The 18,494-nt window shown below is 36.6% G+C and overlaps 1 protein-coding gene across 2 annotated transcripts in view; it reads right to left on the bottom strand.

Annotated features, from left to right (window-relative positions):
* The window catches only part of TBC1D19 (TBC1 domain family member 19), a gene marked incomplete at its 5' end in the record, with an annotated part of 168,324 nt that extends 152,923 nt beyond the window's left edge, over window positions 1-15,401 (bottom strand). For both annotated transcript variants that reach the window (XM_079698769.1, XM_079698770.1), the window contains one exon: window positions 15,303-15,401. In XM_079698769.1, coding sequence (XP_079554895.1) covers window positions 15,303-15,401 — 99 coding nt within the window. The remainder of the gene's footprint in view (window positions 1-15,302) is intronic.
* Window positions 15,402-18,494: the final 3,093 nt, after the last annotated feature.

The following is an 18,494-nucleotide window of genomic DNA, read 5'->3' as shown; positions in this document are numbered from 1 at the left end:
AGAGATCAAATTTGGAATTAGGCTATCACTCTAATGTCTAGAGGATGAGTGAACAAATTCAATTTTAAGATGTAGGTTGACTTCATAATTTAGGAAAACTCAGAAATCAAAAACCATAAGCTTTTTCTAGAAACACAAAATTCCATGTTATTATACCAAGATCTTAAATAATTAAACTTCAATATATAAAAGGATACATTAAAATAAAGTCAATGTTTAATACTAAAAGAGAAGCACTAGTGGCAAGGGAAAAATCTGAAAATCATTTATATTTGTCTTTGAAGTATTCTGTGTGATTTTTATTTTTCTAATTAAGTTGGGCCAACACTGCTGTAGCACTTTCTGAATATACTCAGATAAAATGAAGGCAGTACAGAAAATGCTCGTGGCAGGAAAATGCCCTCCTGATTACATTTTTAAAGGTGTGCAACAAATAAACAGCCAGTTGTTTAAATGTATATTATCAAAGCTGATTGTAAAGTTGCCTTTTAAGAGTTAACTGATTTCTATTAAATGTCTGAGCTATTGGATATAAACTAAGGCATAATTGTTATCACTTATTTTTTCAAGCCCAAGACTACATTACACTACTTTTAAAAGATATATAATTATATTCTTTTAGAGTATGAATCTATAATGTTATAGATCTCTTATTTTATCTTAAGAATCAGCCAAATACATGTTTTTGAGTTTCCCATGTAACCATATCCTTACTCTCCTTTATCTTTCCTCCTTGCTCTACTTTTTATTACCTCAAGGCAGTTACCTGACTGATGTTACATAGATACATAATCTTTTACTGGAAATTCCAAAACCTGAAAAGCTTTGAAAACCAAAGTTTTTTTATAACTGAATTAGTGGCAAAAATCTGTCCTGACTTGAACTCATTTGGTAGCAAAATCTGATCTGACCTGAATAGACATGACACTATTTATAGTCCTTATTTATCACACTTAGTGTAAAAATTCATACATTTTGCTACATTAATATTAATGTGTATAATTACAAGGTGCTGTAAGACAATGGTAAGGATATTAAATAACATACAAATATGCATGAATTACTTTTCTAAAATTTGAAAAATGTGAATTCCAAAACATATCTGCCCCCAGGTTTTGGATAAGGGATTATGGACTTGTATTTATTTGTAATACTATCATCTGGCCATGAGGGCAGAACTTTATCTTATTCATTGTTTTATCCCCTGGGCCTAGAATTGTGCCTGACACATAGTAAACACTCAATAAATATTTGTTGAATAATCAGAATAAAGAATCACACTGAATTAATAGAAGAGGAGTTCAAAACAGAAAGGAACAAGAATATGTCTTCAGAGCAGTAATCTCCAAATGAAGTTATAATTTATATAGGTCATGAATCTCTTATTTGCAGTTGTGAAATACAAAAATCTTCAAAAAAACTTTTGTCATTACTGCTTATCTTCTGAAACTTCAGGGTTTCTTACAAAATTGAGAAACAGGTATTGACTTATTAGATCCCAAATTAGAATAAAAAGAAATATTTAAAGGAAAAACATTTTTAAAGAAAAGCAGAGTGCCACAGCAGACTTTGAATTCCTTAAGGTAAAGATGCTTTTCGTATTCTTTTATCATTTAATAAAGTAACTGGCACATAGTAGGTACTCAATATATACTGTTAGAATGAACATTAAAAAAGAAGAATTGGGATTTTTTCCATTTAATAAAGACATGTTGAGCACCCTTCTCAGGCCAGTTATAATGCTAGGTGTAAAAAACAGTAGGACAAGAGACACACAGTCTTTTCTTGCCTTCATGAAACAGACTTTAGCGGGGAAGGCAGATGTTTAAATACTACAAAAAATAAAGTTCCAGGTACTATGGATCACAAAGAAAGAAGTAACTAAACTAAACTGTATGGTTGTGGAAGATCTATAAAGCTTAGACAGTTATGGCTGAAGAGTAGAGTGTGAAGAACAGCCACCAAGTTTTGTAGGCCTAATCAAGGACTCTGTACATTTTTCCAAGGGCAATGAAAAGCATTGAGGGGTTTTTAAAAAAGGAGTGATATTCCATTTGGACTTTTAACTCAGACTTCTATTTACTGAGTACTTACTATGTGCCTGGCATATCATCTTGTTCAGTCCTCACAAAATAGGCTTTATGTTTCCAAGTTGTATGTAGGAGCTGGTGGTCGATCAGCATCCCTATGTAGAACAACTAGTAGAGCCAAATAAACAAACAAAAATCCAACTATCTGAAGACAGAAAAGAGTTGTTGAGAGAACAAGAACTAGAGAAACAGAAAGAGAAAAAATCTTGAGAGACGAACTGGCTTCTGTAGCAACATTTTCCCTGGGATCATTATTCTGAGCATGAACAGAAGGCTGAGAATCAGGACAAACCCAGTACAAAGCCTGGTGGAGGGCTAGCAAGGTTAGACAGAGAAATAAGCAGAGGTGTGGCATAGACTTGGAGATCTTAAGCACATGGCCAGTTTTCTCAAGAAAGTTCTTGAATATTAGAACTCTGTGGGGTAGAAGGTTACAAACCTAAGCATGAAACCTGTGAAAAAGTTTTTTAGCAGTCTGACAAGAAAAGGGTTAGAGTCTGAGACCCAAAGGGCAAAGGACCCTTAGAGTATATCAAATTCTTAGCTGAAAACTTGTGAGAGCCAGGAAAGAACCAGAGGAAAATTGATCCTGAAAGTAAAACTCAGCCTCAAACCAGCACACTCCTTAACTGGATTAAGGGAATCAGTCACAAGACTATCTGCCCAGTGGAGGGGAGAGTGAACCCTCAAGAAAGGAGGCATTACAGTTTTTTGGACACAATGTCTGGCAACAAATAAAAGATACTAGGCATCCCAGCAGACAAAATCAGATGAATAAAAGATAAGAGAAAATAACACCATAGACAGAGATCCACATATGATCCAGATTTTGGTGTTAACTGGCAAAGACTTTAAAACAATTGAGTTATATTTTTTTAAAAGAGAAAAACTGGACAAAGTAGATGAAAAGCAGGTAATTTTTCCTGAGAACTGGAATCAATAAAAGAGAACCATTTAGAAATTTTAGAATTGAAAAATACACTAAATGTAAATAAGAATTCATTAAATGGATTTACCAAGAGATATAAAATATCATAAAACAGGATTGGTGAATTGACAGAAGGCCAAAAGAAAATGTCCAAACTGAAGCACAGAGGGAAAAAAATAATGTAAAGTAAAGAAAAAGAGTACTAGAGATAAGTAAGACTCAGTGAAAAATCTAATAGATGTACAAATTGGAGTCTCAGAAAGAAAGGAGAGAAAAATGTGGCAGAACAAATATTCAAACAGATAATGACCAAGAATTTTTCAAAACTGGAGAAAGATATCACCCCAGATTTAAGAAGCCCCACAAACTCAAACCAGAATAAATTAAATGATAATAATAATAATAATGCAAACAACAATAACACACCAAGGTACATCTTAACAAGACTGCTGAAAATCAAAGATAGGAAATGTTAAAACAGCCAGGGTGAGGGTGAGGGACATACATTCAGTGGATAACAAAAAGCCTGATGGCTGACTTTACAACAGAAAACAAAGAGGCCAGAAGGCAATGAAATGTCTCAACAGGCTGACAAAAAAATTAGACAACTTTGAAATTTATGCACAGAAAAAAAAATCCTTCAGAAATAAAGATGAAATAAAGACATCATCAGACAAGTAAAACTGAGCAGCTTGTCACCCAGAAACTTGCACTGAAACAAATACTAAAAAGAGTTGTTATAGCAGAAGAAAAATAATCCCAGGGTAAATATAGAAAAGTAGGAGGGAATAATGAGAAATAAAAAGGATAAAAATTGGTTAAAAAGGAGTAAATGTCACTTTTTTTCTTTCTTAAGATAGTCTTAACTTTCCCATTCAGGCAGTTCAGCTACAAATCAGAAACAATCAGAATCGAGGTCAGAGGATTTCAACTCCTTTCTGAAAAATCACATAATGAATGCACTGATGCTGGCAATACCATTAAAAATACTAAAATGCAAAACAAAAAACCACAGAAACCCCCCCCAGCAAATATTGACTAAATACTTATGCTACAAAAGAATAATAGCAATGTCTTGTGGAATTTAAAATAAAATGTATAACAAAAATAACACAAAGGAAAAGAGGTGTAAATAAGTAAAGTGTTCTAAGTTCTAGCATTACATTACAGGGAAATAGTAAAAAAAAAAAAATTAGTTTATTCAAGACTACAATTAATCAAGAATAAATGCTGTCTAGGGTAGCTACATAAATAACAGTAAAATAATGTGTAACTATCACATTAATGGAGATGAAAATAGAACAACAAAAATATTTGAATAAAATCTGAATAATCCAAAAGAATACAAGAAAAGAGAGAAAGCAGAATGTGAAGCAAATGTATCAAATTAAAAAACCAAATATTAAGACCAGAAATATAAAACCAAATATATCAGTAAATTCATTAAATGTAAATATACTAAATAATAAAATAAAAAGATTTGTCAGCCTGGATTTAAAAAACAACTATACAAGGATGCTGATGCAGAAAGGGTGAAAATAAAAGTATGCAAAAAGTCATACCATGCAACCACTAACCAAAAAAAGCTGTTGTGGCTATACTAACATCGGACAAAACAGACTTTAAGGTGAGAACCTTATTAGAGATAAAGAAGGACATTTCAGGGCTTCCCTGGTGGCGCAGTGGTTGAGAGTCCGCCTGCCGATGCAGGGGACATGGGTTCGTGTCCCGGTCCGGGAAGATCCCACATGCCGCGGAGCGGCTGGGTCCGTGAGCCATGGCAGCTGAGCCTGCGCATCCAGAGCCTGGCTCCACAACGGGAGAAGCCACAACAGTGAGAGGCCCGCGTACCGCAAAAAGAAAAAAAAAAAAGAAGGACATTTCATAAAGATTAAGGGGTTAATCCACCAGGAAGCTATCACAATATAAAGCTATATACAACCAATGAAATAGCCTTAAAAATTTTTAAATTAAAAAATTTAGAGAATTAAAAGAAATAGACAAATATACAAGCATGATGGGAGATTTAAACATATATCGTTGAATAGCTGGTAACAAACAGAAAAAAATTCAATAAGATTATAGAAAAGCTGAACAGCATAACTGACACCTGGACTTCAGTGACATATATAGGCAACCTGACCCAACAGTGACAGATACACATTATTTACAAGTGCACGTGGAACACGCAGCAAAACTGACTACATACTAGATTGTAAAGCAAGCCTCAACAAATTTTAAAATATTTAATCAGTCAGAGAATGTTCTCTGACAACACTGACATTAAGCTGGAAATCAATAACATTGACATGATACTATACATAGAAAATCCTAAAGATGCCACCAGAAAACAAGAGCTCATCAATGAATAGAATAAAGTTTAAGGATACAAAATTAATATACAGAAATCTATTGCATTTCTGTACACTAACAACAAACAATCAGAAAGAGAAATTAAGGAAACAATCCCATTTACCATCACATCAAAACCAATAAAATACCTTGGAATAAACCTACCTAAGAAAGTAAAAGACCTATACTCAGAAAACTGCTAGACATAGATGAAAGAAACTGAAGACAACACAAACAGATGGAAAGATACACCGTGTTCTTGAATTGGAAGAATCAATATTGTCAAAATAACCATACTACCCAAGGCAATCTATAGGTTCAGTGCAATCCCTATCAAAATACCAATGGCATTTTTCACAGAACTAGAACAAATAATTTAAAATTTTGTATGGAAATACAAAAGACCCCAAACAGCCAAGAAAATCTTGAGAAAAAGAACAGAGCTGAGGAATCATGCTCCCTGACTTCATACTACAAAGCTACAGTAATCAAAACAGTATGATATTGGCACAAAAACAGACACATAGGGCTTCCCTGGTGGCGCAGCGGTTGAAAGTCCACCTGCCGATGCAGGGGACACGGGTTCGTGCCCCAGTCTGGGAAGATCCCACATGCCACAGAGTGGCTAGGCCCGTGAATCATGGCCACTGAGCCTGCGCGTCTGGAGCCTGTGCTCCGCAATGGGAGAGACCACAACAGTGAGAGGCCCGTGTACCGCAAAAAACAAACAAACAAACAAACAAAAAAAAACAAACAAAGAAAAACCAGACACATATATCAATGCAACATGATAGAAAGCCCAGAAATAAACCCACACACTTAAGGTCAATTAATCTGCAACAAAGGAGGCAAGAATATACAACAGAGAAAAAACAGTCTCTTCAATAAGTGGTACTGGGAAACCTGGACAGCTACATGTAAAAAAACAAATTTGAACATTCTGTAACACCATATACAAAAATCAACTCAAAATGAATTAAAGACCTGAATGTAAGACCAGATACTATAAAACTCCTAGAGAAAAATATAAGCAGAGCACTCTTTGACATAAATCACAGCAATAATTTTTTGGATCCATCTCCTAAAGCATAGGAAGTAAAAGCAAATAAACAAATGCGGTCTAATTAAACTTAAAAGCTTTGGCACAGCAAAGAAAACCATTGACAAAGCAAAAAGACAACCTACTGAATGGGAGAAAATATTTGCAAACGATATGTCTGGTAAGGGATTAATATGCAACATATATAAACAGCTCATACAACTCCATATAAAAAAACACTACCTGATTAAAAAATGGGCAGAAGAACTGAATAGACATTTTTTGAAATAAGAAATGCAGATGGCCAAAAGGCACATGAAAAGATGCTCAACATTGTTAATCATCAGGGAAATGCACATCAAAAGCTCATACCTGTCAGAATAGTTATCATGAAGAACATAAGTTACAAATGTTGGCAAGGATGTGGAGAAAAGGGAACCCTCCTACACTGTTAGTGGGAATGTAAATTGGTACAGCCACTATGGAAAACAGTATGGCAGTTTCTCAAAAAACTAAAAATAGAACTACCATATGATCCAGCAATTCCACTCCTGGGTACATATCCAAAAAACCCAAAACACTAATTCAAAAAGATACATCACCTCAATGTTCATAGCAGCATTATTTACAATTGCCAAGATATGGAAGCCACCTAAGTGTTCATCATTAGATGAATGGATAAAGAAGATGGGAGATTATATATATATATATATATATACATATACATACACACACACACACATATATATATATGCATGCAATGGAATACTACTCAGCCATAAAAAAGAACAAAATTTTGCCATTTGCAGCAACATCGATGGACTTGGAGGTCATTATGCTGAGTGAAATAGGTCATACAGGAAGACAAATGCTATATGATATCACTTATATGTGGAATCTAAAAAATTTTTAAACTAGTGAATAAACAAAAGAGAAGCGTACTCACAGATACAGAGAACAACCTAGTCATTACCAGTGGGGAGAGGGAAGGGGGGAGCAATATAGGAGCAGAGGATTAAGAGGTACAAACTATTAGGTATAAAATAAGCTACAAGGATATATTGTACCACATGTTGAATATAGCCAATATTTTATAACAACTATAAGTGGAGTACAACTTTTAAAAATTGTGAATCACTATATTGTACACCTATAACATATAATATTGTACAGCAACTATACTTCAAAAAAAGTACAAAAAAAAAAAGAAAATATTAATGGCTTGGAAATTAAGCAATATACTTCAGGATAGCCCTTGGGCCAAATTTTTTAAATGACAAAAAAATTAGGAAATGTTTTATACAAAAGGATAGTAAAAATATAACTCATTAAAACTGTGGAATGCAGTTAAAGTAGTGCTTAGGGGAAAAATCATAGCCTTAAATGCATATTTTAGAAAAGAAAAAAGTCCTGAAATCCATGATCTAAGTTTCCATCTCAAGAAACTAAAAAAAGAACAGCAAATCAATCCCAAAGAAAATAGGAGAAAATTAATAATAAAGATGTGATCCAAAATTAAGAGAAAACTGCAAAGCCAAAACTGGTTCTTTGATGAGATCAATTAAATAAACACCTAGCAAAACTGTTCAAAGGCACACACGCACACAAATTTTCATAATCAGAAACTGTGACAGACTTTTCAGACATTAAAGAGAAATAATAGTTTATTATAGACAACTTTAAGCCAATTATTTATGTCATTTAAATGAACACATTCTTTGAAAAACACAATTTATCAAAGCTGACAAGGGAAGGGATGTGGGAACAGATGTATATGTATGGCTGATTCACTTTGTTATAAAGAAGAAACTAATAAAAAAATTTGAAAAAAGAAAGAAAGAAAGAAAGAAAAGCTGACAATAGAAGGAATAGAAAATCTGAATACTCCTATATCTATTAAAAATTGAATCTGTTCTTTAAAATCTTTCCAACACAATGCTGAAGCAGAACAAAACTGGAGGACTGACAACTTCAACTTATTATAAAGCTACCAAAATCAAGACAATGTGGTAATGTTAAAAAAATAGACAAGTAGATTAATGGAATAGAATAGAGACTCAGAAATACCAACACAAATATAGTCAACTGATCTTTGAAAAAAGAGCAAAGGCAATTCAATGGAGCAAAGACAGTCTTTTCAACAAATTGTACTGGAACAACTGGTCATCCACATGCAAAAGAAAAAAAAGGATCATAAATGTAAAACCCAGATCCATAAGACTTCTAAAAGGTAACATAGGATAAAATCTAAGTGACCTTGGGTTTGGTGATTAATTCTTAGACATAACACCAAAAGCATGATCCATAAAAGAAAAAAATTGATAAGTTGGACTTCCTTAAAATTAAAAACTTCTCTGAGAAAGATACTGCTAAGAGAATGAAAAGACTGGCCACAAATTGGGAGAAGATAGTTGCAAAGCACATATCTGATAAAGGACTTGTACCCAAAACATAAAACAGACTCCTAAAACTCAACAATAAGAACACCCAATTAAAAATGGGCAAAAGACCTGAAGGGACACCTCACCAAAGAAGACATACAGATGGCAAATAAACATATGAAAAGATATTCAATATCATATCTCACTAGGGAATTGCAAATTAAAACAACACACCTATTAGAATGGTCAAAATCTAAAACACTGATAACACCAAATGCTGGTGAGAATGTAGAGCAACAGGAACTCTCAATCAGTGCTGGTGGGAATGCAAAAATGGTATAGCCACAGTGGAAGACAAGTTGTCAGTTTCTACCAAATTTTTACCATACAAGCCAGAAATCATGCTTCTTGGTATTTACCCAAATTAGCTGAAAACTTATGTCAACACAAAAATCTACCCAGGAACGTTTATACCAGTTTTATTCATAACTGCCAATCTTGGAAGAAACCAAGATGTCCTTCAACAGATAGTGAATGTATAAACAAACTGATACATCCCCACAATATAATATTATTCAGAAAAAAAAGAGCTATCAAGAAACAAAAAGACATACAGTAACATAACGGACATTGCCAAGTGAAAGAAGTCAATTTGAAGAAGCTACATACTGTTATGATTACAACTATAGGACATTCTCAAAGGCAAAACTATAGAGACAGTAAAAAACCAAGTGGTTGCCAGGGGCTCGGAAAGAGGGAGGGATGTGTAGGTGGAGCACAGGGGATTTCTTTAGGACTGTAAAACTATTCTGTAAGATACTGGAATAGTAGATACATGGTATTATACATTTGTCAAAACCCATAGACCTATGTAACACGAACAGTGAAACTTGATGAAAACTGTGGACTTTAATAATAAGGTATCAATATCAATTGGTCCACCAATAGTAACAAATGTACCACACTAATGCAAGATGCTAATAATAAGGGAAACAGTATATAAGGAAAGGGGATGTATGGAAACTCTGTACCTTTTACTCAATTTTTCTGTAAGCCTAAAACCATTCTAAAAAATAAAGTCTACTAATTAAAAACAAAACACAACAAAATAAAAAACCTTCTCAAAAGAAAATCTGAGACACAGGCTTCAATGGAGAATTCTTCCAAACATTTAAGAAAGAAATAACACAGTCTCATAACATTTTTGTATCAAATAGAATAGAAAAAAAGGGGGTAACATTTCCCTACCATTTTATCAGGCCAGTATAACCTTATATAAAACTTGTCAAAAACATTACAAGAAAGGAAAATTACAGACCAATCTTTCTCACTGACATAGATTCAATCCTTCAGCACTTACTATTGGACTTCTGCTAATGCATAGGATGTGGACAGCCAGAACAAGAAACATCACTCCCACCCTAACAATGAGAAAAAGTGGTATAATCTACAAAAACATAACTTTTGAACTCACCATAAAACTGAAGTTTTAAGACGATCAAGTGAACTAAATTCCAAAGAGTAACAAGCCCCTCTAAAGACAGATGGGACTCCAAACTATTTCATATTTGGCAAAGCACAGGAGGAAAAGGAGCCTACCGAAGAATTCAGCTAAAATTGTTAACTGTTATTGATTAGATGTGGGCTAGCATGTCAGTTGAGAAACACTGGGAGCTCAAAACCCAAGGGGAATTCACACTCACTTGCATGCTCTTCTCCATAGGTCTCCATCAGGATGGAGAGCAGGAACTGCAGAGGCCCCCTTCTGTGGCACAGGTGTACAAGAAAGGATAGGCTACCACTACAAAACAAGCATGCAACCATGCCACCTTGCCCAAACTCTCTTCTCATTTGAGGAAGAGGCCTTAAACCTCTGAGGGAGGCAATAATTTGTTGCTTCTGGGGGTGATACAATAACTGTCTTCCTCACAGAAACGTAAGAAAACTCTCACAGGCCCCAAATCCTGTATCAGTACATAGCAGAGGTAAGCCAGAACTAGGAAGAGGCAGGAATCTCTCTTTCACCCATTATTTGCCACAAGGTAAAGTTTGGCTGCCAAAAGCAGAAGAGAAAGGAACATTGTCAAAGACCCACTCCCAAGGCACCTGGACTGAGACAGGACCAGGAGGACAGAAAACGCCTGTATCTACCATGAGCTTAGGACTGAGTAACAAACAACAGACTACAGCTGAGGAAGGGATCAGAGCATGGAGAGAGACCTCCCTCTGTGGCACAGGCAAACGAGACAAATGAAAACTGAGGATATAGACACTGAGAAAAACCCTCCAGTACCCCAGGACTATTTCTAAGAACAAAGTTACAGCAGCCCACTGAATTTGAAGCTTGTGGTACACTGACGCTAATGACAGTAATAACAAAACTCAAGCCTAGCTTGGCTCCTGACTGTACTGACTGAAGCCTCCATACTCAGTAAAGATATAGAACACTTGAACAAAATTGTCAATATACTTGACCTAATTGACATGTATAGTACAGTAACAACAGAATGCTCATGCTTTCCAAGGACATGTGGAACATTCAACAAGATAACCTGAATGGACTCACACATGTTTTAAAAATTAAATTTTTTATTAAAAAGTGTTCCCTCAAAGAAAACTCCAGCCCCCAATAACGTTACTGGGAATTCTACCAAACATTTAAGGAGGAAATAATATCAACTCTATAAAATTCTCCCAGAAAACAGGAGAGAAGGGAACACTTCTCAACTCAATTTAAGAGATCAGCATTACCTGATATCAAATCTAGACAAAGATGTTAAAGTAAAACTATAAACCAATATCCTTTATAAAAATACTCACAAAATCTTCAACAAAGTATTAGAAAATTGAATCAAGAAATATATAAGGACAACGCATTATAGCCAAGTAGAATTTATCTTAGGAATGCAAAATTGGTTTAACAATCAAAACCAATTAGTGTCATTCACCATACCAACATATATAAAAAATCACATGAGCATCTCTCCAGATACAAGAAAAGTATTTAACAAAATTCAACATCAATTAGTAATAAAACACTCAGAAAACCAGGAATAGAAGAGAGTTTCTTCAAGCTAACAAAAAGCATCTATACAACATTGCACTGGTGTCACTAGCCAGTGTAACAAGGCAAGAAAAAGAACTAAAAGGCACACTGATTGGAAAGGAAGAAGTAAAACATCTTTATTCATAAATGACACATATACTTGGAAAATACTAAGCAATCTACAAAAATGGTACTATAACTAACAAATAAGTTTAGTAAGTCTCCAGGATACATGGTAAATATACAAATATCAATTTTATTTCTGTATACTAACAACAAGTAATTGGAAACTGAAATGAGAAAAAGAAGTCCGCATGTTAATAGTATCAAAAACACATGAAGTACTTGGGGAAAATCTTAATAAAATATGTGCAATATTTGTGTACTTAACTATAAAACAGTGATGAGAGAAAATGCAGATAAGAATAAATGGAGACACAAAGCATGTTCATTGGCCAGAAAATTCAATACTGTTAAGATGTCAAGTCTCCCCAAATTGATCTCTACATTCAACATAACCCCAATACAAATCCCAGTAAGTTTTTTGTAGTAATTTACAAGATAATTCTAAAATTCATATGGCAAAGCAAAGTACCTAGAGTAGTCAAAACAATTTTGAAAAAGAGAAACAAAGTTGGACGACTAATTACCTGATTTCAAGACTTACTATAAAGTTTTAAAAATGAAAATAGTGTGGTATTAGCATAATAATAGACAAATAGATCAATGGAACAGAATAGAGTCAGAAATATTCACCCATGCACGCGTGCACACGTGTGTGTGTGTGTGTGTGTGTGTATACTAAATAAATTTTCAGCAAAGGTGCCAAGAAAATTAGTGGAGAAAGGATAGATTTGTCAACAAATAAGTACTAGAAATAGGTATGGTACTGGACATACACATGCAAAAAACAACAACAACAAAAAGCTTTACATTACATCATATACAAAAATTGACTTAAAATGGATTCTAGATCTAAATGTGCAAGCTAAAACTAATAAAACTTCTAGAACAAAACATAGGAGGAGCTTTTTTTCTTTCTTTTTTTTAAACATATGGAATTTATCGTTTTCTGGTTTTCCCTCTTGACATGATACCATTTATTTATTTTTTATTTTTTATTTTTTTAACATCTTTATTGGAGTATAATTGCTTTACAATGGTGTGTTAGCTTCTGCTTTATAACAAAGTGTGTCAGTTATACATATACATATGTTCCCATATCTCTTCCCTCTTGCATGTCCCTCCCTCCCACCCTCCTTATCCCACCCCTCTACGTGGTCACAAAGCACCGAGCTGATCTCCCTGTGCTATGCGGCTGCTTCCCACTAGCTATCTATTTTACGTTTGGTAGTGTATATATGTCCATGCCACTCTCTCACTTTGTCACAGCTTACCCGTCCCCCTCCCGATATCCTCAAGTCCATTCTCTAGTAGGTCTGTGTCTTTATTCCCGTCTTACCCCTAGGTTCTTCATGACCTTTTTTTCCCCCTTAGATTCCATATATATGTGTTAGCATATGGTATTTGTTTCTCTCTTTCTGACTTACTTCACTCTGTATGACAGACTCTAGGTCCATCCACCTCACTACAAATAACTCAATTTCGGTTCTTTTTAAGGCTGAGTAATATTCCATTGTATATATGTGCCACATCTTCTTTATCCATTCATCTGTTGATGGACACTTAGGTTGCTTCCATGTCCAGGTTATTGTAAACAGAGCTGCAATGAACATTTTGGTACATGATTCTTTTTGAGTTATGGTTTTCTCAGGGTATATGCCCAGTAGTGCGATTGCTGGGTTGTATTGTAGTTCTATTTTTATTTTTTTAAGGAACCTCCATACTGTGGAGAAACTTTTTGTGACCTTGGGGGAGGCAAAGATTCTTAGGTAGGGCACAAAAAGCACAAATCATGAAAGAAATTGATAAAAATGTATGTCTTCAAAATTCTAAATTTCTGCTCTTTGAAAGACCCAGTTAAGAAAATGAAAAGATAAACCACAGACAGGGAGAAAGTATTTTCAAGCTGCATATCTGATAAGGGACTTGTGCCATATATAAAGAATCCTTACAATTCAACAATATGAGAACAAACACATTTTTTTTTAATAGGCGAAAGATTTGAACAGACTACTTCACCAAAGGAGATATAAACATTTGATAAGATGCTCAATATCTTTAGTCATTTGGCAAATGCAGTTAAAGCCACAATGGGATATCATTATGCTCCTACTAGAGGAGTGTAATTATAAATAAAAATTAATTAATTAAAAACTGACATCAAGCACTAGCAAGGATGCAGAACAATCCTCATAACTGCTGGTGGAAATGCAAAATAATAAAGCCACTTTGGAAAAGTTTGGCAGATTCTTATAGACATACACTTACCATACAACTCAGCAATTCCACTCCTAGGTATTTATCCAAGAGAAAAGAAAACTAAAAACCAAAACAAAGGGCTTCCCTGGTGGCGCAGCGGTTGAGACTCCGCCTGCCAATGCAGGGGACACGGGTTCGTGCCCCGGTCCAGGAAGATCCCACATGCTGCGGAACGGCTGGGCCCGTAAGCCATGGCCGCTGAGCCTGCGCGTCCGGAGCCTGTGCTCCGTGAGGGGAGAGGCCACAACAGTGAGAGGCCCGCGGACCACAAGAAAACAAAACAAAAAACCTGTACCAGAAAACATGTATTGGCTTTACTCATAATCTCTATAAACAGAAACAACCCATAGCTCTATAACCAAAAATGCCCAGCAACCAATGAATGGATAAACAAATCGTAGTACATCCAAACAATGAAATATTACTCAACAATAAAAAGGAGCAGAACTACTGAAATACCAACAGCACAAAGGAATTTCAAAAGCATTATGCAAAATGACAGAAACCAGGCACAAAATTTTAAATACTGTATGATTCCATTTATCACATTCACCAAAAAAAGGAAAGATCTCCTGATCAATCTCTGCATCCAAAGAACTTAGCATATTAGAAAATACTCGATAAACGCCCAGTGGACGGTTAGACGGGCAATCATTGCAGGGAGGGTAGAGTGCAAGAAGATGATAAATAGACGCGAAAGCCAAAATGTACCTGGGGGCTCAAACCCACCTACAGGATGGAAAAAGTGAAGGAAGGTATAGTCCAACCTACCTCCACTGACGCCAGCAGCTTAAAAAATTAGACCCTGTAAAGGACTACAATATGAATGAATAGCCTCAGCTGTTCTCTAGCCTGAAGAAAGGCGTGATGTGCCCCACCTTTCTTTTAAAAAAAAAATCTATTACCCTCACGCCCGAAGCTGAGCAAGTGGAGCTTACACCTGGAAGGGAGGTTTTTCCCTGCCCAGGAGCGGAGCTGGAGAGACCCGAGGCGGGCTTCGGCTTAGATCAGCGGGGTGCAGAAGGAGCCGAAGCACCGCCACGGCCCCGCTGGTCTCCATATCTTCCCACTCAGCCTCACTTACCCAGGCCTGCCGTTCCAACTGAGCGTACAAATTGGAGCCCTTGAGCTTTTGGACTATCTGGGCAATAATGAGAGCGAGATCCGACTCCTCCTGCAACATTTCCCCTGTCCTAGCCCGCCAAGCAGCGGGGGCAGGACGCTAGCGGGGAGAGAACCGGCTACGTACGAGGTCCCACTCAGGGCCAGTGACACTTCTCGGGGACCTTATTACGCAGGGACTCCTCCAGCGGGCGTTACCAGGCAACTGCCAGGCCGTGTGTCCGTTCCTCTCTGGTCCCCCCCATGCCTGAAGGCTGCAGCACCTGCGTTCCGCTGGCAGAAAACGACCTGCGGGGTGGGGGGAGGGGAGTAGGTTTTCACTCCATTGTTCCTGCTTGGTCTGTTGTTGAAAGGCAAGAGGAGGAGCTCTTTCCTCTAGAACCACAGCGCCTCTGATGCACCAGGGGAAATCAGAAAGTTGTGTATTTTGTGTTTTATTATAAAGGAAAATAATAGGAAAATATTGTAAAGGAAAATAATAACCTTCCAATCTCTACAGAAACAGGGCAGTGCACACAACGACATGACAAATGACTTCCAAAAATTATGAGGCTCTGATGCTAGCTGTGTGAACTTGGGCGAGGTGCTTAAATTTCAGAACTCAGTTTCCGCCTCAGTAAAATAATACCCAGTTGACAAGATACTCTGATGATTAGCTGAGGTAACACTTGTGAGGTGGCCTAGCACTATACTTAGCACTCCATTTTCCCCCCCTTCTCCTTCTGTTCTCTGGGGTCTTATACCAGGAATAAATAGACAGCATCTCCTTATCTAACAGCTACAACTTAACCAAGAAGCATTTATTGATAGGTTTTCTGTGAAGCATTGGCAATTCCAGGATAGCTAAGACATTGTCCCAGGCTTAAGGAATATGCCATCTAGATTTCTCTTCTTCCATGCACTAATTCGTTCAATCAAAAATCAATTCAAAATTAATTCAGCTTTCAACTTATTGAGCATTTACATACAAGAAACTGTGTGGACACAAAGGTAAATAAAACATGGTTCTTGACATCAAAGTAACATAGTAAAAATTTTTAGGAGAACTAGAAGTAGCTGATTTAATTAGTTGAATGGCATTCCAAAAGCCAGCTAATATAAGGCCTATGGAATAATACATGTATTAGAATAACCTCACCAAAATAATCAAGAATTAATTTCAAATGTGGGTGTGCATATATTTTAAGCAGAAAAGATGTAGATTCCAAGAAAACAGACCAAGATTGCTGCAAAAGCTAGTCTAACTGCATTAAATTTTAATGTGCTTAGGCATCAAGAGAGAGCTTTTGATTCAATAGGCCTCTGGTGGGACCTGCTAATCTGCATTTCTGGCAAGCTCCCAGGAGATGGTGACCCTGGTGGCCCAAGGACTATATTCTGAATAGCAAAGGACTAAACCGGGTAAACAATAACAATTCAAAGGGACCAGACCTCTGGCATCTATGCACAATACCCTGCCCTTCACAACACAACTGTTCGGAATATTGTGATGGTAAATACAAATTCCAAATAACCCGTTTGGTCAGGTTTGTTTATTAAAACATTTTTGGAATGAGGCAGGCAAGGAAAAAAAATTACTTAAGGCAATTAATGACAGACTCTACAAAACATTCTCCCACGACTCAATTTATCAAACTCGTAGATGAGTACATCTCTTCAACTCTTTACAGTCCCTCCATCCCAACACCCCACCCATTCAGGAATCTCCAGCACAAACATCACTATGAACAAAAAAAGAAAACTATGGAGAAAGTTCTCTTGAGATTGAAAAAGGTGAAGTGATTAATAACTAAAGAGATAACGATGTCAGGTTAAGAAGAGTCATAAAGGGCTTCCCTGGTGGCGCAGTGGTTGAGAGTCCGCCTGCCAATGCAGGGGACACGGGTTCGTGCCCCGGTCCGGGAGGATCCCACATGCCGCGGAGTGGTTGGGCCCATGAGCCATGGCCGCTGGGCCTGCACTTTCGAAGCCTGTGCTCTGCAACGGGAGAGGCCACAACAGTGAGGGGCCCGCGTACCGCAAAAAAAAAAAAAAAAAAAAAAGTCATGAAGCATGGAAGGGAAAGAAATGAAACCATGGAGCCGAAGAAAAGGCATGGTGCCTAGAGTCAGAAGACGGTCTAGCTTCCCTCCTACTCTGTACCCTTGGAACTGCATGAGTGCCTCCATCATCAGAGTTTCAGCTTTCTCACCTGTAACAAGAGGATAAAATACCCACCTGAGGGGATAGTGTACCTAGTATTAAAAATCAGTAACCATTAAAATTGAGATAATTTGGCAAAAACAATGCTCAGTTCAATTGACAAGGGAATAGAAAGTACCTAAAGAAATGTAGCAAAACATGTGAAAGTACCCAGCACAATTCTTTGCACAGATAGAGGCTTTAAATACTTTTCTTTTAAAGAGAATACAATTTTCAGTCTTAAAGCAGCAATTAAGAAGTTCGGATTTGATTCTGAAGGCACGCCCAAGCAAAAACAAAATTTAATCCTAACATTAAAAAAGTGTTTCTCACATACATAGAAGCGGGTGGGTTGGAGTATAATTCAATTCTAGAATGCCCTCGATTCTCTTTTTTTTTCCATTCGATTTAGCCAGACTTTTCAGAACACCTGCTCTGTGCTAGGAATGGCAAGGAATACAAGTAAGAAATGGTCCCTTCTCTCAAGTAATTCTCAGTCCCAAAGGGATGGTGAGGCCAGCACATAAAGAGCTGGAATGGTAGACAGGCCCCTCCCACCTGTGTATCTGGACATTTTATTACTTTAAAGTCATTGAAGGTGCAGATTCCCATATTTATCCCTCAAGAGAGAACTTTGCCTTGGAAATTCTTACTCTACCTAGTGTGGTTGAGGACTGGGAAAACACTCTATTTCTGACATGTTAGAGTGAACCGTGACCCAGACTAACAAATGATAGCAAAAGGGGTCCAAATAATCTGAATGGTTAAAACTGTATAAACGGAGACAACAGCAAACTAGATGCAGAGAGAAGTCTCCTTGAAATTGCCTCAAATTCAGAGCAGAGGTACTCTGGGCCAACATGTATAAGGCCCTGTACCCAATCTTGACTTTCTCAGACCTGTGCTGCTTTGATTTATTTTACATACAATGTAGTGTCAGATTTCACTGTGGGTGAGGGGACGCATTTAAAAT

Source organism: Hyperoodon ampullatus, assembly GCF_949752795.1.
Source record: "Hyperoodon ampullatus genome assembly, chromosome: 1".
Lineage (NCBI taxonomy): Eukaryota > Metazoa > Chordata > Mammalia > Artiodactyla > Ziphiidae > Hyperoodon > Hyperoodon ampullatus.
The sequence above is the reverse complement of the archived record's forward strand: the minus strand, read 5'-3'. Positions and strand labels throughout refer to the sequence as shown.